Source organism: Periplaneta americana, chromosome 11 (assembly GCF_040183065.1).
Source record: "Periplaneta americana isolate PAMFEO1 chromosome 11, P.americana_PAMFEO1_priV1, whole genome shotgun sequence".
Classification (NCBI taxonomy): domain Eukaryota; kingdom Metazoa; phylum Arthropoda; class Insecta; order Blattodea; family Blattidae; genus Periplaneta; species Periplaneta americana.
Genome location: NC_091127.1, coordinates 93,395,868 through 93,422,504, shown reverse-complemented (window position 1 = coordinate 93,422,504; position 26,637 = coordinate 93,395,868). Strand labels below are relative to the sequence as shown.

The 26,637-nt window shown below is 33.9% G+C and overlaps 1 protein-coding gene across 4 annotated transcripts in view; it reads left to right on the top strand.

Annotated features, from left to right (window-relative positions):
- The window catches only part of LOC138709195 (torsin-1B-like), a 215,259-nt gene that overhangs the window by 82,652 nt on the left and 105,970 nt on the right, over positions 1-26,637 (top strand). For 3 of the 4 annotated variants that reach the window (XM_069839782.1, XM_069839785.1, XM_069839783.1), the window contains one exon: positions 8,296-8,447. In XM_069839782.1, the coding sequence (XP_069695883.1) occupies positions 8,296-8,447 (152 nt within the window). Of the gene's footprint in view, positions 1-8,295; positions 8,448-19,529; positions 24,816-26,637 lie in introns of those variants that run through there. The other variant, XM_069839784.1, reaches the window with a different exon arrangement.

The window sequence follows — 26,637 nt, the reverse complement described above, 5'->3', positions numbered from 1 at the left end:
AGATTGAATATTCCCCGGTTATTGTTCTCCCCTTTGCTAGATAGTCAATCATGATTATCCTATTAGAATCTCAGAACAGAGATGCCATGACTTTCCCAGCTGATGGAACAGCTTTTTGCTTTCTTTGCAGGCAGAGAATCACTGTACATACTTTCATTGTTTCGACTGCTATTTTGTCTCTGGTATGTAGTAGTGGATCTAGGTTTCATCAGTGGTCACAAACTGTCTATAAAAATGTGACATTTTTCTCAAAAATCGAGCCAAACAATTCCTCGAAATTTAACATTGAACGTGCTTTTGTTCCAGTGTTAACAAACGCAGAACCCACCTTGAGGAGACCTTATACATGCCCAAGACATTGACTAAGATGTGACGCATCAGTTTAGTTGAGATACCCATAACCTCGCTAATTTCGCACTTTGCTGATGGTCATTCAACACCATATCATGGATTTTTTCTACGATTTCTTCACTTGTTGCTGTTAGTGGATATTCACTGGGGGGGGAGTCATTTTCCATGCTCTCTCGACCATGTTTAAATAGTGTCACCCATATTTTCACAATTGAAAATGCTGGTGCAGATTCCCCCAGTGTAGCATCCATGTCTGCTTTAATTTCTGTCGGGCTCATTTCCTTTTTTACGAAATATTTTAATGTTAGCACGAAACTCGTTATTTTCCATTTTTACCAATCTGTTCAGCATACTAACTTCAAAGTTAAACTACATAAAATATAGTAAACAGAAAATTATAATTTTTCATGCTTGAACTAATGTAAAATGGCTGCTTACAGTGGTGGCAATGTTGACTACAGTGTCTGTATAAAGACAGTGTGGCCATACGAGACTTCAGTTGTGATTGGTCATTGCAGTCACGTGGTACGCGGCCGCCATTAAGTTTTCAAACATCGCTGGTGGGATAGCAGAATACGTAGTTAGATTCGTGTATTTTATGTTATAGAGTGATTTATATGGTAATATTGCGAAATGGTAGGCTGTTTTATAGTAAACACCTAAACAGAGAACCAAACGAACAAAGAAAGTGAGGTTCCCTTTAGAAACGACTACCTGAATTTTCTAAAGAACACGGGTCTCTTGATTTACAGCGGTCAAAGATCCCGAAATTAAATTTACTACTGAATGACAGCTGTTATACTAACCTACTTTGTATGAACATCTGGTAGTATAAAAGCCCTTTAAAGTAAAGTAGGGATAAATTTAGAATTTTTTATCCAAATAAAAATATGAAAATAAACAAAAATAACGCGCAATTATCTTTAAATTAATACATGTGTACATTACTTTACATAATAATATTCTACGTTTAATGAATAAAGAACCAAACAGAAATAATTAATTGGTATCATCTTGCAGATTCATTCTTGATTACATGGTTATATCATTAACATAATATTGTTAAACTGTTAAATTGATGGCGAGACTTTATGCCAAAACTAGTCACTAAGATAAAGTACCATAATACTATAATTTCATCATTTTACACAGTGAATTTTAAAAAGTTGTTAATTTAACAAGTTTAACAATTAGATTAGTAATATGTACCTAAGTGTTAAAAGTGTATAATCATAATGAAGAATGAATAAAAATAATTCTAATAGTATGTTTTTGAATATTAAACTCACCAATTTCTGATGCAGCATTGTTGTCCTCCATGATACGTCTTGAAATTAAATCACTATTTACGTCCTAAACTTCATTTAAATATATATTGTATAATTATGTAGCCCTACGTATAATATTTACAAATGGAAGATGATTTATCGTCAGTTCAACACATTTGGAAAAATACATCATCTACAGTTGATAATATTAGCTATTAACCCAGCCCATAAAATTTCTGCTCTTTTAACAGAAGTGGCGTGAACAGCGAATATTTTCAAAGTCCACTTTGGGTCGCGGCGATGTTACACGATGCATGTGCTCGTACAAGCAGTTCCATAACTATGAAAGTGTTCCATATCTGCGCCTCGTAGACCAGCGGTAGAGTGCTTGTTTAATGATTCAGAGGTTGTGGGTTCGGGCCTTCTTCAATTTTCATTTTATTTTTTAATCGTTCTTTAGCGATGTAAATGATATTCAAATTAGCATTTATATCCAGTTATCGTTCTTCATGGATATCACGTTATTTATATTTTGTTATCGTTCTTTAGAGATATGAATAAAATTCAAGTCACCATTTGTATTCTGTTATCGTTTTATAACGATATGAATAATAATTTTTATTATTGTATCTCCAATGGGGGTTAGCCCTATTTTACATATGTATGTTAGGGCTATAATTTTATACACAAAAAAGATAAGCATAAAGAGAAATGGAAAAGAAAATTAAATTAGCTTACGCGATGTAAACAAAACATAAACAATCCGTAAATTAGGCATTGCGATTGCAAAACAAATATCAGTTATCAATTTGAAACATACAAAAACATTAACAACACACATACGTAACACTTCTATAACACAAATATGCAGCTTTTCGTACCATACATCATAAATTAATACACAATAGTCACACAAACACAATCAAACTATAATTACGACACTGCGACGACATCAAGCGTCCCATAACTGACTCACATACGTAACAAATCAAGCATCCTTTGCAACACATACACTTCAACATAGTAACCACACTTTTAAAAGTTACAAATTTGGCTCCAAGAAGAATAAATAGGACACTGTTACTAATTACTATTCTTCTACAATTTCTTAAATACATCTGTAATAAATCTGTGAAATTCCGATATGAATAATATTCACGTTTTTTATATTGTTATCGTTCTTTAGCAATATAAATAATATTCAAGTTATCATTTATATTCTGTTTTCCTTCATTAGCATTATAAAATAATATTCAAGTTATTTATATTGTTATTGTTCTTTCGCAATATAAATAATCTGTATTTTATGTAAGTAATTATTATAACACAAATAACCATCTTTCTTTGTAAAATAGGTTTTTTATTTAGATAATTAAATACGTATTATATAATATCTTATATGAATTAAACAAACCGATATTTATCATTTATATTCTGTTATCGTTCTTTAGTGATACTGTATAAATAATATTCAAGTTATTTATATTGTAATCATTCTTTAGCGATATAAATAACATAAATTTAATATTAGGTTTGGAAAAATCCAGTTGCATAATACTGCTATTAGTTTTTCTTTTTGTATTATTACATTACACTATGTTGAACCACAATAAACTGAAAAGGAGTAACGAGGAATTGAACCTGAGACGTTGACATCTAAATTCCGACATTCGTCCGCTGAGCTACGAGGGCAAAAGTGTGGAAACATTTTCGGAAAAATTGGCCCAATCACACTGTAAGATTTTCTGATGATTCGTAGAAGCTAGTCCAGGATGTGGGGGGTAAAGGCTAATTGAAATTTTCCGGTCTTTGATCGGGTCAAACATCCTGATAGAATTAATATTTAACCCTTGCTGTGACTTTTGGTGAAGTCTGGAGGGCCCAATTAGTCAAATCCACTCTCCTCATCTCCACGCTTTGGCCCCCTGGAATTTAATAAGATGCGAAAGAGATAGTGGTGTGTGGAAAGCAATGGGATGTTACCCCATTTAGGCCTATCCTTCCCAAGAAAAACTGCAAACATGAACAAAGGAAGCTTTTAATAGAAGAAGAAGGATCTTCTGCAGACCTCTGGAAAAAGAACTAAGGAAGAGACTAGTGAAGTGCTTTGTATGGAGTGTGGCATTGTATGGGGAAGGAACATGGACATTACGGCGAAATGAAGAGAAACGAATTGAAGCATTTGAAATGTGGATGTGGAGAAGAACGGTGCGTGTGAAGTGGACAGACAGAATAAGAAATAAAATTGTGTTTGAAAAAGTGAGTGAAGAAAGAATGATGCTGAAACTGATTAGAAAGAGAAAAAGGAATTGGTTGGGTCTCTGGTCTCTGGTTGAAAAGAATAATAGACGACATTAGGATATGTGGATCATATGCGGAGACTAAGAGGAAGGCAGAAAATAGGAAAGATTGGAGATTGCTGGGTTTGCAATGAAAGACCTGCACATGGACAGAACACTTAGGCTGGTATTCATAGTCGACACTTTCGATTAAAGTGTCCTTTGGAAGACGCAAAGTATCACTTTTCCGTTGCACAGTCGACACTTTGGTGCAAAGGAACACTTTGGATGAAAGTGTAGTTCCGACCACACTTTGAGCCGAAAGTGGCACTTTGTATAAAAATGGCGGACGTCTTGGAAGTTGTCGAATTATTAGAACGTGCGGAAGAGATGGCACAATTAGTGGACAATGTACAAATTAGAGATAGGCCTAAAGACAATCCCGTGGAATTTTATAATGATATAGAATTAAAAAAAAAACGGTTCCGATTTGATAAAGAAACTTATTGAGATTGCTTATATTTTCGATGACTGGTTGACAAAAACGAATAATAGACGTTTGCCAGTGCCTCCAATAATACAGTTATTGACTGCATTAAAATTCTATGCTACAGATATGTACCATACATTTATATATATATATATATATATATATATATATATATATATATATATATATATATATATATATATATATATATAATATTATAGTTCAGGTATTTCTGTAGTAACATTCGTATATTTATAACCTCAATTCGATTAAGTGATATATAGGTAGATATGCCTATATAACCTACTTTTTATTACTGAAACGAATTTTTAACTTAAATAATATTAAACTAACTTCAATCTAATGTAGACATAATTATTTTAAATTAGCATTGAGAGACCTCACGTGCCTGCCTTCTAAGCAGATTCCATAATTATATTGGGTTTTTAATGATTTTGATTTTTGTTGACTACCTGTATTTTGAGACAAGATTTATCTTGATGTTGATATAATCATTACTGTTTTGATACCGGTAATATATATTTTCACGCCGGTAAGCAATACATCTACTGTCTCTAGTTCATGTGGTCATAACCTCACCATGAAAAGAGATCTCATACTATTAGGCCTATTTTGTTTTGCATTATAGAAACATTTGGCATTCAAAATATTCCTGAAGAGCAGGCAATAATGGAAACGAGAGAGAGAAAATAGTAGTAGTAGTAATAATAATAATAATAATAATAATAATAATAATAATAGTAATAATAATAATAGCAGTAGTAATGTGTTTATCTCATTCTTTTTTTACTTCTATTCACTATTCACGAAAAAGACAAAAATGAAAATAACGGAAATAACACGATATATCAATGAAGCAGATACGTATAAAACCTAACCTAAGGATATAAATTTGATTATATATATATACTTAACCTACTCAGTCCAACTTAACCTAACTATATAAACTAATAGAAGATATGTAGGCTACAAAATCTAACCGAACTGTATAAATCAGTGGAACGGATACATACATAATCTAACTTAGCGACATAAATCAATGAAAAAGATATGTACAGAACCTAATCTAACTATATAAATTAATGGATCAGTTATGTACTGTACAAAACCTAACATAATTTCACCAGCAGTATCACTAACTATTTAATAAAATGTTATATGTCTGAACTGACTGAAATAATCTAAACTATCGGCAACAAAAACTAGAAACCGAAATAAAACAACTTTAAATATATATTTTCTTCCTCGCGCAATCAATAGGCTTCCAAGCATTGTAATTTGTAGGTTATACGTCATTAATTTGTTATTGTTTGTTCACTTGTTTTGAAAGGCATTGTGGTACTTCTCTTACCAACCAAATTTTAACTCTACACTTTGGTGGCGTAAAGTGACACTTTGTGAAGTGCACTTCTTCAATCGTCTATGAATACCACTAATATGAAAGAGCCACTTTCGTCAAAAGTGTCACTTTGCAAAGTGGTGATATAAAGTGTCTACTATGAATACCAGCCTTATGTATGTATGTTCAGAATGCCTGGAATATCGTGTCTAAAAACAGTCGCTATTTGCAAAGACTAGTCAATTCCATGCCCACTCGACTGCAAGATGATCGAGATAAGAGGAAGATAGACTAAATATTGAATTGTGGCTTTTTGTTTTGTTTTTTGGACGCTTAATTGTTTGAATGTTTTAAGGCCGACGCCAGTAAATTTGTTTTGTTTATGCCACGAAAGATATTTTTATTGAGAATAAAATCTTTTTTCTTTCCATTTGCAGCCACAATATCATAATGATAAAGTCATGGCATAATATATTAATGAACCTGATGTTAATTATTAAAATAATCGTAAAAGAGAAAGGAGCCATTATGTATAGTTTGTCTCTCTCAAAAACAGAACAAAAAAGAACATAAAAAGCACGTGGTTGTAGTTGAACGCAGGACCTCATGAATAAGAGGCCTGAACGCTACCATTATGCTATCGATAACATACAGAATACTTCAATTATAACTGTAGATATCAGGCAACGTGGTCCAACAACATGTAACATCGCCTGTCTCCGAATTGTAGCGAAGATACCCGAAGGGAACTTTGTTTCAGGAGAGCGGCCACTTTTTCTTTCTACAGCTGTACATTCCTACTTGGTTGTGAATTGCACTGAAAGTACGCTGCCCATGAACAAGTCCTTTGACAGACTTCAAATGTTTCTCAGTATTTGAATGTTCCCTCAAATTACTCAATTTCGCCACAGTTTCCCATCTACACACTTTGCAATATGCTTTATTCGGCACCCCTACTACAGGTTCGTATCCATCCTTTGAACATAGAATCTTGTTCCCATTCCCCCCTATACTTCTGTTGTCGAGATTCTAGTTTCAATTTAGATTCACCATGAATTAATTTCTTCTTCTCGGGAGTCTCTACACCTCTTCTTCTATGTGTGGATTCACATACACTCTCCGAAGAACTCATACTTAGCACTATTGTAAGACACTGCACATTGACAAACTATCACAAAACTGGCAAAACGTAGGTCAAAATTAATTAAATGAACTCGACTGATTTTTGAGACAGACTGAGGCTAAAATATAAAAAAACGATGGGCATAGAAGGGGATGAAGAAGGGTGGGGGAAATAGAAAGTTTAAGAAAAAAAAGTTTATGTTAAAAATTGCATTTCCAGAGTCCCTCTCAAAAACAATAAAAATGAAACCTTCAAAGGTAAAAAAAATACTGTAGGACCTTTTGTCCAAGACTGATGGCTTCACGGGGCAGCCCATTCAACGTTTCTGCTTAGAAAGTTGACTCTATTACTTATCTCCAGAAAAAATATACAGAAATAGCGTTTGCATTCTTCATCCTTTTTTACGACTTTATTCATAGCTTCTCAGGGACAGGAATAATGCGAAACAACCCCTATTCCTTTTTGTTAATCGGCTTCTTTAAACCTTCAAACATATCACAGTTCTTGCTAACGTGTACTGGTAACAAGACTTTCACTTCTTGACCGGGCAGTCCTTTCATGGGTTTGTTTATAAATTGAGACCGTTCCTTTTTTATGACTTTATTCAGAAATCTTTCCAAGAGATTGTTCAAAAAAATTCTCCATCCTACCTTTCCCCTTTTTATGAACCTGCTTTGAACTTGCCTTCCTAAAAATATACCATCTCTCACGCAAACTTAAGAAATTGAATAATATTTGATTGTGGTCAGGTGGTCGAGTCTCGAAACGGCTACATTTTGTCATCAAGTTACAGCCGTCCGGCTACCAGCTAAGGGTCCTTAAATCCTTCTATGTTTAGTCGATTCTAGCTGCGGTTGGCAATGCTGCAGCTCGCCAACTTGTCTAGCATAACCTAAATTTCATTACGTACTGCTATATTATATCACTGCCAATTATAATAAAACACCTGCCGAATTACCTTTGCTAACGCATTCAAGCACTATATGTGACAGAAAAATGTTTGAAAGAAAGGTAGAACATCATATAAATATATTCCAATTACGATTCTTTCATTAGTTCCATAGCAACATATGCTCGTCATGAAATCTTAATGGCAGCGGTGGGCGTGAACTGTGCTATTGTCCACACTGTCTTTATACAGACACTGTAATGTTGACATGTTTCCAATGCCATCTATGTGTCAGGCAACGAACTTTTCATATGCACCTCTTATATATTATTATCTGCTACTTGAGCAAAGAAAAATATAAATATAATTATCCCATCCCACAAAACCTACTTGAGCATCGAGATATGGAATGTGTTATATTTATGGAAGTTATGTTACATCCAGGAAATTGATATTAAAATACAAGTTTTTTTTTTTTTTTTTATAAGAAATGATTGCTTCAGTTCTTATATGAAATATTTCTTTTTATTTTTAGATAAATTTAATGGACTGGATTAGGGGAAATGTTACTCAGTGCCCTATGTCATTATTTGTATTCGATGAAGTTGACAAAATGCCAAGCGGAGTGCTTGATGCTATCAAACCTTTTCTGGATTATCATGAAGAAATAAATGGAGTGGATTACAGGTAAGTTTCGTTTTGGTTTTTTATTGATAATGAATGTTTCACTTTCTTTCTTTAGAAATAGATTAACATATATGTTGCATATTTATTATACTTTTACATTTACAATTTGTAGTATGTTTAAGTATTTTATTATTAAAAAAAAAGTCTTGGTTGATTATCGTTCTTGTAAAGTTTTGATAGCTATAAAATCTTGTTAATACTAATTAATGTAAGTACAGTAAAATTCCGTTTTTAAGGAATCATTTTTTTAATAATCTTTTTAAGTTCCAGCCAAACTATCATATGAATAATGTAATTAATTCCCACTTTTAAGGAAACCTGATTTAAGGAAAATCCCGCTTTTAAGGAATACTTTTCCAGTGAGTTTTGTGATAATGGAGCCCGAAACATCGACTTGATTTTTAATAATCGATAGTACAGACATATTCAATAACACATGTCAATCGATAGTGATGCTGTACCAAGTGGCAGCATTATTATTTATCGTTCTTTTTGGCCTTTGCTTTGTGTTGCTTTCACAGAGTGATTGCTTTGTTTGCTTTGTTCTCGTGAGTTGTGTGAATCCTGTTTCCAAGTTTTTTGTTAGTTTATGCTGTTTGTGCATCATAATAATGGTGACTAAATGGAAAAAATTAACTATCAGACTGAAAGTGAAAATAATGAGGGATATTGAGGTTAATCCTCAAATGACACTATTGCATATGGCAAAAAAGTACGATTTGCCAATTATTTCATTATGGGGAATAATGAAGGAGAAAAAAGGAATTTTCACTGCCTAGTTTCAGTGTGGTTCAGGTTCAACCAAATGGAAAAACATTCATGCTTCACCATTTGAAGAGTTAGAAAATATTATAATGAAATATATTATTGTAAATAATATTTGTACGCCTAATTAAATGTACACATGCTAGTATAGCCCAGAAACAAGATTTGGGCTACCTGAATTTTCCAAGTTTCAATTATAACATGCTCACTGTGATTCCCATTTTATGCAAATCGCCTTTTAAGGAAAACCCCTATTTAAAGGAAAAAAAAAAAAATAATCCCTCAGAGATTCATTTAAAAGGGGTTCTACTGTATAATGATTTACTTCTATTAACCAATTGTAAATCTCTTCAAGTGACGAGAATTTCGAGATATTATCAGAGGCTGATTTATATGCAAAATGCATGTTAAATATAACATTCTGACACATGTTATGTTTTTTTTTTTTTTTTTTTTTTACCTATTCCCTTGTCTAGGATTTTGTATTCAATTAATTGTGCATTTAAGTCATACAACATTATGAACATTCTTATGTAAATACAGGAACTCTATCCCCCTTTTTTTTTTTCTTCCATGAGTTATGACAAAGAAGAAATATTTCCATTATACATATAAGTCATTCTTCTGTGATGACTTGATAGCCATAAAAGAGCCATGTGAACACACTTCAGACATTGGTGGAAAACATGCTTGGAATGAGGAGCATTTTTTAAAAAGATGAACCGAAGAGGAAAGCATGTTTTAACTGAGGAAAAGTTTGATATGGATACAGGATTAGAGCACTAACAATTGGTGTGAGTTCAACAGAGTATTTTCTGTAACGAACTGGTATTCTGCAACTCCCTACAACAGGAATTAGGTTCTGCTGGTAATAACGGAGCTCTGCCATAAAACATTCTGACTTAAGGGTACCATCTGAATTCGTTTTATTAAAAACATGCTTAGAAATTATTGCATATCTTGATCCAGAATCCACTTCAAAGCTGACTTTTTAACTGTTGAGCAATACATTAGTTATATGACGGGTGGGTGGGAAAAGTGTGTCACCAGTAACTTCAATGATTTTTAAGTTTAAATAGTTTCCCAAAATCCTCATTTATGTATTTTTACTTTGTGATCCTCTTATAGTCTCTACTAGAATATTGTTAACCTTTCTTAAAAATATCTGAAAGTCAGTTTTAATTTAAGATTCTAAATGAGTTTATATGTAAGAAAATGCTGTGAAAAATTGAAGTTAACGCACTTTTCCACCCATCTGCCATATTTCCTACTGGTAGTAACTAGTGGCGTATGCTGAACCTGGAGTTTGAGTATTCTGTTAAAAATATATAGTTGGTCTATAATCACACAATTCTTATAAGTGAAATATCGGGTCACCATTAACTGCCATTTTTTAAATATAATTTAGTATTGTTTATATTTAACAACACTTCCATGGATTTAGTAATTCACATTACGTACCTCTTTCATTTAAACATTAGCTGTATTCATCTTTCTTGTGATGCGAACTTCTCAATCACAGCATTATAAAATGAGTCTTTGTCCTTCATTTGTGCACAGTCTTTCTTGAGTTTGAGTACTTCTTAAGTAGGTCTTGATTCGTCTTAATGCAGAAAATGAACGTTCCATAGAATGGTCAATATTAACCTAGCAAGTTTATGCACTTCACTAAACCCGGAAGACAGGAAATTTTCATGCATAAAACTAACAAGTTCGTGAACATCCTTTCCATGAAATTCAGGTGAAGTGTAGAGAACACTTAATTCATTTTTCAGTCCAACGCGATCACATAAATTTCCATACTGAACCAAAAGTTTCTGTAGGATTGGTTCGGGAAATGTTTTTCTATATCCACATTACTTCTGATATTGTAACAAATTAAAATATTCTAATTTGTCAAGTTGAGAAAATCTACAATCAATAATTTCCAAGTATAGCCGGTGATAATTATTTTCTTGTTCCGCCTTATCTGGACAGTGCTGCTTCATTTTCATCTGACAGATTTCGTCCTATTTGAAATTGTGTTGTTCCAAACTGATGAATAAGAATGTTCTCTATCATATTGAAATTTGTCTTTGATGTCAATTACTTTCCTGCTACAGTAAAGAATATCAAAATGTTGTGTTTGTAAAAGATTGTATAATATATCTGTATAAGGAAGCAACATCGAAAATACTTCCAATAGAAATATAGTTTCAAACTCTTGAAGGGAAGATAGAAAACCACGTGATTTTATGACTGTCTCACTATCCCACTTACCAGAATCTTTAATAATATTTTCGAAGAACTCACGAAGTTCAGATCTGTATTCTTTTACGGTATGGCAAAGCCTTGGTGTAAAATTTCATCTGGTTGGTGCTACATTGGATAATTTCTTTTGCACAAATTCATGCAATGCGTATGCCCTTTTAGAGGATTTAGAAAAGAAAGCAGAGAGTTCACTCAATGTTTGGAAAAAGTTTTTACATTCTTTAATAACTGATGCACTCTGCTGTAGAACAAGATTTAGAACATCGGCATAACAGTGGGTAAAGATTGCATTTGAATAGGCAGATAAGACTTTAGATTGTAAGCCATTCACATGACTACTCATTACAGAAGCTCCATCGTATGTCTGACCCACGAGTTTATTAGAAATTTCAAATTCATTAACTACTCGTTCTCCATGAGTAAATAACCCATCTGCTGTTCTATCAGCATTAACATCTACAAAGCCCAAGAATCTTTCATAGACAGTATCGCTCTTTGCATAGCAGAGAACAGTAGATAGTTGAGATTTGTTCTCAATATCAGAAGTTTCATCAAGCATTATAGATACGAGTGAAACTGAGCTAATTTCATTTTTTATTTCTTATTTTACTACATCAGTAATAGCTTTTATGATATCATTTTGAATCAATAGAGAAGTTCCTCGAAACACTGGACGAATTTAGATGGTTTTCTAAAAGTAAATCATATTTTTAAACACGTTAAAAGTTTCTAAAAAAATTTCCTTTTTTCAAAGAACTATCTGATTCGTCATGTCCCCCGTAGAGGGAGCTCCTGGTTAGCTAGAAGACAAATAGCGTCAATGATTCGTATCAATACGGCTCTATTTTTCTTTACCTCTTTATTGTGTTTACTGGTATCAGTTCTTCGTTGATCATCAAGTAAAGTATCAATTTGCTGCAAATCAAGCTTTCAGGTATAACTCCCTGTAAAGTTGACTTGAATAATTTCGAGGGAAAAATTTTTCTCGGGCCAGGCATCGAACCTGGGACCTTTGTTAAATGTACCAATGCTCTACCAACTGAGCTATCTGGGAACTCTTGCTTGACAGTTGTCAGCCCACTTTGAGGTCTTTGAATATAGAGGAAAAAATTGGATCAGTGTCTGGTAGAGTTCCCGGATAGCTCAGTTGGTAGAACTTTGGTACATTTAACCAAAGGTCCTGGGTTCGATGCCCGGCCCTGGAACAATTTTTCCCTCGAAATTATTCAAATCAACTTTACAGGGAGTTATACCTGAAAGCTTGATTTGCATAATACACGTCACTGTTCGTTACAGAAAACCACAATTTAAGTCACACAGATTTAGTGTGCACTCAATGTTGGTTGCTTGACGGTTGTCAGCCCACTTTGAGGTCTGGATATAGAGGGAAAAATTGGATCGGTGTCTGGTAGAATTCTCAGGTAGCTCAGTTGGTAGAGTGTCGGTACATTTAACCAAAGGTCCTGGGTTCGATGCCTGGCTCCGGAACAATTTTTCCCTCGAAATTATTCAAATCAACTTTACAGGAAGTTATACCTGAAAGCTTGATTTGCATAATACACGTCACTGTTCGTTAACAGAAAACCACAGTTTAAGTCACACAGAGTTAGTGTGCACTCAGTGTTGGTTGCTTGACGGTTTCAGCCCACTTTGAGGTCTGTGGATATAGAGGGAAAAATTGGATCGGTGTCTGGTAGTGTTTCCAGGTAGCTCAGTTGGTAGAGCGTTGGTACGTTTAACCAAAGGTCCCGGGTTCGATGCCCGGCCCCAGAACAATTTTTCCCTCGAAATTATTCATATCAATTTGCTGTTTGCCGAAAAATTTTGATTTCAGGAAACACTGTACATGAGTTTGAGATTTTGAATGTTTTTGCTGTGCACTAGACAAGTGATTTAAGTCAGCAAATCCATGCTTATGCCAAAACTCATTTTTGTTAGAAAACAATAAGCATGGCCAGCAAACTAACCTGTTTGAAGTTTCACAACCCGCTAATCATTCTACATTTTCATATTGTGAAACAGAAAAATCTCTAGTGTTTTGTTTGCTTTTTGTTTTATATTGTTGGTCTACCCTCATTCACTATAAATGTAATTTCTTTTCTAGTGGACGAGAAGAGAATGACTTTTGCAAAAGATCTTTTACAGTATACATTTCCAAGTGTTATTATCATTAAATAAGTAATTTAAATTGTTCACCTGTGCTGGCACACAACTATGAACCCAAGTAAAACCCTAAACACAGTAAATTCACTCACACAAACAATAAACACACACGTCAAACACAATATTTTATAATGCTACAATTGACGAGTTGAGCTGCCTTTATACAGGACGACCTGCGAGCTTGAGAGAAATGAGTATCCCCACCATACCACCTTGCGCGCACAGAGAATTATGACAGTAACTCTCAACCAAGGATTTTCTTTTGTCTGGGCAGGACAACCAAACCAGGCCTCATTCCACTTCGTCAAGTACAGCGTACGTTATAAAGTCGTTCTGGGGATGGTTTGCACATTCAACCAGCAGGCATTTAAAACATTTAAATGGTAAAAAATTAAAAATAGTCTTGAACTATATACGTCAACTTCCAATGAGATTATCAGGCATTTAAATTGTAATAAATTAAAATTATTGTTGCATTATATAAAACAACTTAAAAAATGAGATTACCGAAATACAGGGTGTCCAGCACACACCTTGAACACCCGCAATATACATCCCTGGTAGTAACTAAATTGATAGAATCAAAATTATCAATCCAAGTAATTTCATCAGACAATATGGCCCTTGCATTGGCAAACAAAACAAATGGATTGTCTAAACAGACAGTTTATACAAAAGTGCTGCCCTCCACAATCAAAACGCAATGAAGTACTAATATTTGAAGTTTCCTTAGAACCCTTCTTAAGAACTTTGAAATCCCTGGTTCTATTAATATTAATTCCTCTGATGTCACAAGAACATGAAGCTGCTTTCTCAGCCATTGAAATTTCTGTAATAGCTCACTGCAAGGTAAGGTCTTTAATACCTAAAAACTTTTTCTGTGTAATTTCATCTTGCATTCCACATACCAATTGATCACTTATATGCATGTCTAAACAACTGCCTGCTGGATCGCATCTTATAGTTGCGTAAACTAGCTGCTCAATCAAAGTTATTTTGCCGCTAGGTGGCAGGCAGTGCCCACCGCTGTTAACATTATCAGTATATGCAAAGTCACTACCTGCCACCTAGCGGCTGCTAGCACATAAATGTTGATTGGGCAGGCAGTGAAAGCAGCCATAATATGTGATCCAGCAGACAGTGGTCTAAACACTCCAAAATTACATGACTTAGCTAAACAGCATAATTCCACCACATTTGACATTATTGATTTGTCCAAACCTTGCAGACGTGTCTGAAAACATGTCATTCATAAATTTCAATAGGTCGCATAATGAAATGTTTAGATAATATTTCCATTAACTCTTCATGTGACTTGCTATTCAATGTTGCTGGCATAATTAATGCTTTTAGCAAACTGAATGTTTGTTCACCCATCTGGAATAGAAAAGTACTGTTCGAAGTGATGGGCTAGAAATTTTTTCTGTATTCTAAGAAGAATTAAAATCTTTGATATAGCCAGTGGATTCGTAATATCAAAAGGATCCATTTGCCTGCCCATATTATTTGTTTTATCCTCATTGCCACTATTAAATACAGTTAACTCAAAAAATAAATGGTAGGAAATTATAATTTATTCCAGATATGAAATCCGATATAAACAATGGCCAAAGCCAACACACCATAACTCAGAGATACATACTAGATCACAGGTATAACACTCCATCTCTCTCAGATGATTCATACACGTTTCCGTAACTGATCAACATGCTGTTTTTCAATATTATAATTTTGTAATTTAACTTCATAGAGATAGTTTCCCATACATTTAGAAATCACTGCAACTACCCATGTAGAATTCCAGCCAAAGGTTCTTGAGTAAACACAATCTTACTTACTTACTTACAAATGGCTTTTAAGGAACCCGAAGGTTCATTGCCACCCTCACATAAGCCTGCCATCGGTCCCTATCCTGTGCAAGATTAATCCATTCTCTATCATCACACTCCACCTCCCTCAAATCCATTTTAATATTATCCTCCCATCTACGTCTCGGCCTCCCTAAAGGTCTTTTTCCCTCCGGTCTCCCAACTAACACTTTATATGCATTTCTGGATTCGCCCATACGTGCTACATGCCCTGTCCATCTCAAACATCTGGATTTTAAGTTCCTAATTATGTTAGGTGAAGAATACAATGCGTGCAGTTCTGTGTTGTGTAACTTTCTCCATTCTCCTGTAACTTCATCCCGCTTAGCCCCAAATATTTTCCTAAGCACCTTATTCTCAAACACCCTTGACCTATGTTCCTCTCTCAGAGTGAGAGTCCAAGTTTCACAACCATACAGAAGAACCGGTAATAGAACTGTTTTATAAATTCTGACTTTCAGATTTTTGGACAGCAGACTGGATGATAAGAGCTTCTCAACCGAATAATAACACGCATTTCCCATATTTATTCTGCGTTTAATTTCCTCCCGAGTGTCATTTATATTTGTTACTGTTGCTCAAAGATATTTGAATTTTTCCACCTCTTTGAAGGATAAATCTCCAATTTTTATATTTCCATTTCGTACAATATTCTGGTCACGAGACATAATCATATACGTTGTCTTTCTTATTGTAGGGATTCGTAACAAGCTGTTTTTTACGGTGATGGGTTGTTAGCCCTTCGCCCAACCCCCAAGCTGGAGGACCACCCCTTATCGGCTGTCCACGACTGCTTATTCAATATATTCGCAGCTATCCTCCATATCTGGAGGCTGACTCCTCTATCTGCAACCTGAGGACGCGCCATGCCGTGGTGATAGGGACAATCTCTGACGTTAAAAGATCGCCTCACAACAGAATTATTATTATTAGGGTAGTTACTAGAGACCTGCAAAACAGCACATACAACCGGTTTAGATTCGACCGGTCGGAGCTACAACCGGCTAGGATGAACATCAGACCGGATACTCGGTTGTCGAGCGGTTACGCCTGATGTATTGCAGAGTAGACAGAATACCAGGCGCACTTACATGAAACTAACGTTTTTCGAGCATATAACCGGAGTAACAAGGAAATTTACGTTGTCTTATTGAAAAAATAAAGTGTTTGCAAGTACTCTTACAGTTCATTCGACACTATAACACATATATTTTCTTTATTATTCAGAACTTGCAGTAACTTTATAAGTATCGTTTATATTTTTAACTTTTAGAGTTTTACTAATGAAAGTTGCTTATAGGTATGTTAAACAATGTTATAGTTTTTCACAGAACAAGACGTCCACAAGCCATGTATATTTTTCTTACCAATAAACGCTATATAGCTGGCGTTTTTCTATACCATTGTTAAACAGTATACGTCATAACTTCATCATTTGATTACATCGTAACTCTTTCTCGTCACATATTGACTGAATCTTGTTCGATTTGTATAACCCAATAATCGATATTACATAAGTTCATGTAAGATTGCGAATTATTTGGAACACAAATCTCACACAGAAAGAAATGGTAAGGAGGAAGAAAATACGATCTCCAAATAACACCAGGTACATTTCATCATACAATAACTCTTTAACATTTTCTCAGTATACAAACAGAGTAATAATATTGAAGGATATTTATTTTGTTTAATTACAAAAATATGTTTGCTTTAAATCGGAATACAAATAATTTGACACTTTAATACATTTATTTTTGTATTTCAAACTTGCAGTAATTTGACTAGTAACAAATAAATGAACAATGGGCACAGTGACATCGAAGGAAATAGACGAAATGTATAATGTGAAATATCATAGTGTAAACATATTCAAAAATATAATTACACTTCATTATAAAACAAAATAGGAAATAAGCACATACAGTCCATTATGACGTTTGTACTTTAAACTAAAAAAAAATGTATAGGCCTACCTCTAAAACAATAGTTGCATGCTTTTTAATTATTCTAAGCAGTTGCAATATTATTTATTAAGAAATCAATTTAAAAAGATAAACAGTACCGGTAATGTTATTTTCAACAATACGATTACTTTGGCTCCCAATGGTGTTGTTCTGTAGAAAATAAGTATAATTTACACATTTCTAAACTACGAATAACAAAAGAATAGCAAGTTTTAGAAACAAATCATTCTGTATAGAAAAGATCTACTTCAGAAAAAACGAGTGTCATTCAAAGAACTATTTTATTACACACGTGCTAATATTAACTATTTGATGTTCACAATTATTATTAGGGCCTATTATCATAGACTACATGGTCAGAGTTGACTTCTTGTGTTTATGTATTAATAAATCTGTTTTACTAGTCTAAAGTTACGCTCGGTGGAAACACTTATTCATGGAATGGCCAATATTCGTTTCACAAGTGTTGCTAGAGAGGCTAGAGTTGTTTGGTGATCTTTCCACCAATTTAGTATGTAGAAAATCAAATAAGCATAATGTATAATGTGAGATATAATAAGTAAATAAATCCAAAATAGAATTACAATTAATCACAAAACATAAAATTAAATAATTATTAACTCTAAATGCATTCCTCCAAAACAGTAGCTATTCACATACAGGGTAGATGTGAAATAACCCTGCAGATTGTATGGGGCGATAAGGTTCACTTAAATGAATGAAAAACCTATATTACGTTTTGTGATTAAATGCACGGTTATTAGAAAATTGAGTTGGAAGTTTCAGCAGTCTGGCAACATTGCCACTAGTTGTACACTGCTTTTTCTTCTTGTAATACAGATGTAAGACGTCAACAAACTCAGGTCTGTCTCCCTAGGTCAAGCATGTCAAAGTGGGCCATAGATAGTATTTGTCATAGCTGTGGTTCGACTTTTCTACAGTGGCCAGATGATTGACAACTCAGCTGAGAGTTTGATTGCTCGAAAATTAGTTGCTAGACTCTAGCTATAGTAAACATACTAAAAGCATTGGTTGTAGTATGTTTCAGAAGATATAAAGTTGTTTTTGTTTTAGTTTTACTATTGATTGAGTTTACTGTTTTTTTTTAAGTGTGTCATTATTGTAATATTATAATTCAGTTTTCTAGTGTAAGCAAAAATTACAACCTTGGTAATTTGTGGATACCGAAAGTTTTTTTCTGCAATTTACACTTTGCAACATCTGTAGTTTCACTCTGCATGCTGTTTGTTCCTCTTGACGATACGCAGCTATAATATCTGGATGGTACACTGTGATCTTCATTTTATATGTCAGAGCCGTCCACCCACAGAGAGATCGAATCAACTCGAATACTCATTAAACCGAATACTGAGGCAGTACGCAAAGAGATGTACTTCACATACTGCCTATAACGCCAGTTCAGTAGCGCTATGTAAGTTTCTTCGGTTACAACCGGTTTTGCAGGACTCTAGTAGTTACCCAAAGAGCGCGCAGTCCTACAAGAGTATGCAGCTTTAATTTTCTATGTTGGCTGCATTGCAACGAGCTGAAGTGTAACTTGTAAGAAGGTATCTTCATAAGCGATGTTCTGATATAGAAGTCACTTTTATTGCTGAGGATTATATTAGTTATTGTTAAGTTGTAATTTTTTATACTAATCTTATAATTTTGTGTATATTGAAATTAGTTTCTTTCTCAGGAAATAGTTTTGAAATAGGTTTTACAATGTGCGCATGGAAAACGTTCTTCCATAACCTGTAAGTTCGCACAAAACGGGAAATCATTTATTGCATGCTACTTCCATCTATTGTAATTTTTTGTCAGTACAACCAGGCCTCAAAGAGGACGCACAGCTGGATCCCTCAAGAGTGCGTGTGTGCTCTTGAAGGACACTAACATTTCTAGCATTGTCGGATAAAATAAAGCAGTTTAAACTTCTTCTAGAAATGTTAGTGTTTCTTGTTGATGTTTATAAAGGTTAATTTTTATATAAAATTTTCTACTAAGTAGGTATAATTTAGTATATTTACAATTTTGTAGAATAAATATCGTGTGATTCTTCATTTTAGGAAACGTCGTGTAGGGAAAGTTGCATCAGCTGAGAGAGGACAGATAGTTTCAATTATGTGTTGTCTGTCTCCAACAATTCCTCCAGCTATTATTTTTCTGAGGAAGAGACTCAATCCTGAATTGTACAGAGATGCTCCTGAAGGCACCTTGCACCTAATTTCGGATTCTGGATGCATGAACACGGAGCTTTTCGTGGAATGGCTGCAACATTTCACAAAATTTGTAAAGCCAACCAAGGTTGATCCAGCTCTTCTAATAGTGGATAACCACACTTCGCATTGCAGCTTGGAACCAGAGAACACCTCATCACACTTCTTACTCTGCCCCAAATGCGAGGCACATGATCCAGCCCCTTGATAAAAGCTTCCCCCTTAAATCTGCCTATTCTACAGAATGTGATAAATTTATGATTAGCAATGCAGGGAAGTGTCTTCTCTGTTCTGTAGAGCATGTAAAAAGGGTAGCTACTCTGGAAAAGGCAAAGAATTCATTCCGTGCCACAGGAATCTACCCTTTTAACCCAGAAATATTCACAGAGGATGATTTCCTATTGTCTGCCGTGACATCTAGACCAGAACCCAATCAAGAAACTGAAGAGAGGAAGCCTCAACAGAAAATTCAGTTAAATCCTGATGTAAAGGAATCTCAACAAGTTCGTCAAGATACATTTCAAACAAATTCTATCTCTCGTCCTGACAGTGAAAATAATCTGGATGGACAAGTTTGGTCACCATCCACTCTGCTTCATCTACCTTCAGCAAACCTCCAATCAAAAAGGAAGAGGATGGGGAAGAAATCAGAAATTATGACGTCATCTCCATGCTCTGGAGACATCAGGGAGGAAACAAATCAAAGGAATTGATCAGAAGTCCATTTGGTCAAAGGAGAAAAAGCGACTGAGGATTGACCCAGAAACTCCCACAACATCCAAAGAAAATTGCAATATTTTCTGTCCAGGTTGTGGTAAAAAATATCAGGAACCGTTGACAGAAGACTGGATGCAATGTGAAAACTGCAAAGAATGGTGGCATGAAGCCTACTCATGTTATGAGGGAACTGGTGTATTTATTTGTGACATATGTTAGCGCATACTCTTGAAGGACTGTATGTGCACTCTTAGATGCTTGTTCCTACAAGAGTGTGCAATGCCCAGATTTTGATTAAAGGGCCAATACTCATCTATAATTTCTTGTGTAACTGATTTGTGTTTTATGTTTAAGTAGACAATGTTCAATAACTTCAATGACATAGAAAGTTTTTACTTTATCACTCAACTTTAATGCTGGCAAGCAAATTAATTTATGTGCGTACTCTTAGAGTCCTATTATTATTATTATTATTATTATTATTATTATTATTATTATCGTTCCCATTATCTTCTCTTTGCCGATGATTTAAAAATATTTAGGAAAATTAATAGTCTTGCTGATTGTCATTTACTTCAAAATGATATACATGCCATTCAACGTTGGTCTGATTATAACGGTATGAAAATGAGTATTACTAAAACATGCGTTATCTCTTTCTCTAGGAAGACAACTACATTAAAGTTTAACTATTTGCTATCAAATGCCACCATAATCAGGAAGGATTGTATAAAGGATCTCGGTATATATTTTGATTCTAAATTGTACTTTCATGACCATGTTGATCATTTATTTAATCATTCACTAAGAATTCTTGGTCTCATTAGGTCTATTACTTATTCCTTTTACTATCCTGATACACTACTTACATTATATTATGCTTTAGTAAGATCTAAATTAGAATATGCATCTGTTGCGTGGAACTCTATTACTTACTTCTACTGATTCAACTAAACTAGAAAATATCTAAAGAAAATTCATTTCTCTTTGTGCGTTCAGATTTGTACCTAACTCCTCTTCTTTAAATTATGAACTATCTAGTAAATATTTTAACTGTACCAGTCTGCATTCGAGACGTCAGGATATTGATTACACTTTCTTTAATAATGCTATTAATGGTGTCATTGATTGTGATTCTTTTATATATAACACCTACCTTAGAATTCCTGTGAAAGGTTTTCGTGGTCAAAGAATTTTCTTCACTAAATTATTTAAATCCCTTTCTCCAATAGCCAGGTGTATTAAAAGTGCTAATTTGCAAGATCAGATTTGATTTTACTTCTGCCTGATATGTCCTTATTTGTTATTTAATATCTTTTATTATTTGTTAGATATTGCCATTTATTTTGTTGCATTTGGTGAATGATTAATGTTGATTGATTGTATTTCATCTCACTACCATTTCTGTCATTCATTCTCATAATCATTTGTTCTGTTTTGTTTTGTTTTTTATTTTGTGCTAAACTGTAATTGGCTTTGTGCTGTTGTTTTGCACATTAATATTCGAAGTAAATAAATAAATTATTATTGTTATTATTAGTATTATTATTATTATTATTATTATTATTATTATTATTATTATCACTCTTATACTGTGTTTCGTGCTGACAGAGTGCGTGATGACACTAATAAATGTAAAGGTGGAGGCGTCTTAATTGCGATAAGCAATCAGATTCCCATTATATGCAGGAGATATAATCTAGAAAAAATCAACAAATGTGTCTGGATTGAAATAAAAATTTCTGATCGTATTAATTTATTAGTTGGTAATCACTATTTCTCTCCTGAAACTGATCCCAAAAATTTAAGAAATTATCTTACTTTTCTTGAGAATAATCTTGATTCACATAATTTTAGAATACTTATTCCCGGTGATTTTAATTCTCCTGGTATTGACTGGGCATCTGGTTGTAGCCTTCCTAATATCCATTATTACGTAAAAATTAAGTCTCTTGATCTATTTCTTCTTCTCGTCTTCTTGGCTTGAATCAGATAAATTTTAGTTTGAATAATAAAAATCTTCTTGATCTTGTTTTTACCAATGTTATTAATAGTTCTTTTTACCTAGCTATCCATTCTCTTGTTCGTCAAGACATTTATCACCCTTCTATTTGTGTTAATCTTGAAGTCAATTTATCTCTTCCTTTATATTCTTCTAATCAATCTTATTTTAATTTCTGTCAGGGTGATTATATGAAATTATACACAACTCTTTTTAATCATGATTGGACTAGTCTTTACGAGTCTACTGATGTCAATGAAGCCATTGTTTCATTAACTCATACTATAAATGACGCGATTGCTGATGCTGTACCTTTATCACGACTAAAAAAATCTACTTATCTCAAGTGGTTTTCAAACTCGTTTCGTTTACTCATAAGGAAAAAAATAAAGCTCACAAGAATTTAAAAAAAATCCAAATCTGATTATCATTATCTTATCTTTTCTTCCTTTAGAAAACAAGTAAAAAATAAGATAAAATGTGATAAATTACTTTGGCTCCAATCTATCGATAGAAATTTGAAAAATGAGCCTAAGAAATATTGGAAGTATGTAGAATCATTTTGTAAATCTAAATCCTTGCCTACTGAGTTAATTATTAATGGGGAGCACATCACTGATCAAACTGATCAATTTAAATCGGTACAAAAAAGCTCAATCATCTATTTGTTAGTGATTCCATCACTACTGACTGCTTATGTTTACCGGTTATTGTGTGTGAAGATGTCTTGAATGTCATTAGGAGGCTTAAGCCCAATAAATCTATGGGAACTGATGGCATACCTAATTTCATTATTAAAGGTTATTCTCAAATTCTTATTCCTCTATTAACTTTTATTTTTAATCTTAGCCTTAGAACGGGTATTTATCCTTCTTTATGGAAGGAAGCGTCTGTCATTCCGATATTTAAGAATGGTAATAAACATACTGTTAATAATTACAGACCTATTTCAATACTAAATAACTTTTCAAAAATTTTTTTAAAAAATTATTCACAAACATGTTTCATTTTATGTTAAATCTAAATTAAATCCTGCTCAACATGGCTTTACTAAAAGCAAATCTACAACGACGAATTTGGTCAATTATCTCAATCTTATTATGCCTGCAGTTGAATCCTAAGCCCAGATTGATGCCATTTATTTTGATTTCAGTAAAGCATTTGATGTTGTTCCCCATCAAATCTTAATAAGTAAATCAGATCATTTTGGACTTTCCATTAATTATCTTAGCTGGTTTGAAAACTATTTAACCAACAGACAATCTTGTGTTCAGTTGGGAAACTCTCTCTCTGATCCTTTCATTACTCTTTGTGGTGTTCCACAGGGTTCCACCTTAGGTCCGTTATTATTCTTGCTTTTTACCAATGACATTTCTAAGCCCATCTGTTCCCATTATCTTCTCTTTGCCGATGATTTAAACATATTTAGGAAAATTAAATAGTCTTGCTGATTGTCATTTACTTAAAAATGATATACATGCCATTCAACGTTGGTCTGATTATAACGGTATGAAAATTAATATTTCTAAAACATGCGTTATCTCTTTCTCTAGGAAGACAACTACATTAAAGTTCAACTATTCGCTATCGAATGCCGCCATAATCAGGAAGGACTGTATAAAGGATCTCGGTATATATCTTGATTCTAAATTGTACTTTCATGACCATGTTGATCATTTATTTAATCATTCACTAAGAATGCTTGGGCTCATTAGGTCTATTACTTATTCCTTTTCCTCTCCTGATACACTACTTACATTATATTATGCTTTGGTGAGGTCTAAATTAGAATATGCATCGGTTGCGTGGAACTCTATTACTTCTACTGATTCAGCTAAACTAGAAAATATCCAAAGAAAATTCATTTCTCTTTGTGCGTTCAGATTTGTACCCATTTCCTCTTCTTTAAATTATGAACTATCTAGTAAATATTTTAACTGTACCAGTCTGTATTCGAGATGTCAGGATATTGATTACACTTTCTTTAATAATGCTATTAATGGTGTCATTGATTGTGATTCTTTTATACAGAACACCTACCTTAGAATTCCCATGAAAGGTTTTCGTGGTCAAAGAATTTTTTTCACTAAATTATTTAAATCCCTTTCTCCAATAGCCAGGTGTATTAAAAGTGCTAATTTGCAAGATCAGATTTGATTTTACTTATGCATGATATATCCTTACTTGTTATTTAATATCTTTTATTATTTGTTAGATATTGCCATTTATTTTGTTGCATTTGGTGAATGATTAATGTTGATTGATTGTATTTCATCTCACTGCCATTTTCTGTCATTCATTCTCATAATCATTTGTTCTGTTTTGTTTTGTTTTTATTTTGTGCTAAACTGTAATTGGCTTTGTGCTGTTGTTTTGCACATTAATATTCGAAATAAATAAATAAATTATTATTGTTATTATTAGTATTATTATTATTATTATTATTATTATTATTATATAGATATCTTTTGGTTTGATCCAATTCAGGGTTTTGCGTAGTTTTCTTCCTCTGCAAGTCATTATTCTATCACTGGGACGCATTTTAGCCACACATGGATTGCCATTAACAGTAGTCACTGATAATGACACACAATGTACTTCAATTAATTCGTCATAAAACTTGCTATTCAATGTTGCTGACAAAGCTAATTAATGCTTTTAACAATGTTTGTTCACCCACTTGGGATAGAAAGTTGTTCTCAGAAATTATGGGCTAGAAATTTTTTCTGATTCTAAGAAGAATGAAAATTTTTCACTGTAGTCTGTCCACAACGATGGATTCGTAATATCAGAAGAATCCATTTGCCTGCCCATATTAATTGTTTTATCGCCATTGCCACTATTAAATACAGTAAAACTCAAAGAATGAATTGTAGGAAATTATAATTTATTGCCGATATGGAATCCGATATAATCAACAACAATGGCCAAAGCCAATGCACCATAACTCAGAGATACATACTCAGATCAGAGATATCACAATATCATTAGGGCTGCAAAAGGGTATCTGTCGGATACAGGGGGGAGAGCCATTAATCCTTCCCATTGAAGGCTTTAAGGAGCCAACCTGGACAAATACCCAATGTCCCATCCCTACCTTCCCGTGGTGCAGCTGTTAGTAAGCGTAATTTTACAAGCTGAACTAAAGGGAGGGGCTACTCATCAATTAGCACTGGTCAGCTTGATGAGTTAATGACTAAATTTGGTATAATTTTCCTCTAACCAATACCTAATTCCCTCTTTACCCTTTCCTATCCAGTCCTCTGACTGAACTCTTACTTTCTTCGACCCTGACGGCATTAGAGCATTCGAGGCCTAGGGGTTCATTTCCCTTTCCTTCCTCCTCTTTCTACTTTTCTGTTCCTAGTGCTGACCTGCTATGGCACTAAAATCGTCCTCCAGTGGCTTAAGGAGGGAAAGCTGGTGATCAACAAGACCTCCCAGCTAGGTCCAATGGATCCGTCGACCAACAGCAGGTGTGGTCCTCCAGACATTCTGGGGGTTGTGTGTGAATGAAGTAGCCAGCAAAACGTTAAAATATGGTGTTCACTTAAATCGGCTACAACTTGCCATTTTTCACTCCAGTATGAAATGAGTACCATTAAGGTAAAATTATCCAGAGGTAAAATAGTCCCCCAATCGGATCTCCGGGCGGGGACTACTTTAATGGTACAGAATCAACTAAACATCTTACAATGGAATGCTGGCGGTATAACATCAACCAAGAACACTGAACTAGCCAATATACTCTCAGATAATGTATGTATGTATTTATTTACACTGCAAGTGGGCAAGCACCCGGTGGCAGTGGTATATACAATATTAACAATACACAATAAAATAATAATATAGCTATCTTCCTTATTCAAGAAGCAAACCTTAATGCTGACCAATTAAAATATTTTTATTTTAAAGGTTTTAATATGAATTTGTTACCCAAAGGTAGACAGATCAGTAGTGGAATTCTCGCAGGTACATCAAAGAAATTAATTACAAATTTTCAAATCATAAAAGAAATGGATAATCAAGACAAATTAGAACTAATAAAAATTGAAGTATGGAAAAATCAACAACATTTCAAAATCTACAGTGCCTATAACCCACCTAATAATCCCCTTGATCTAACTTTATTTGATATACAACCTAAAACTATCATAATTGGTGACTTTAACGCCCACTCCCAACTTTGGGGCTACGATAATGTAAACCAACCTGGAAAAATGATCATGGACCTCCTAA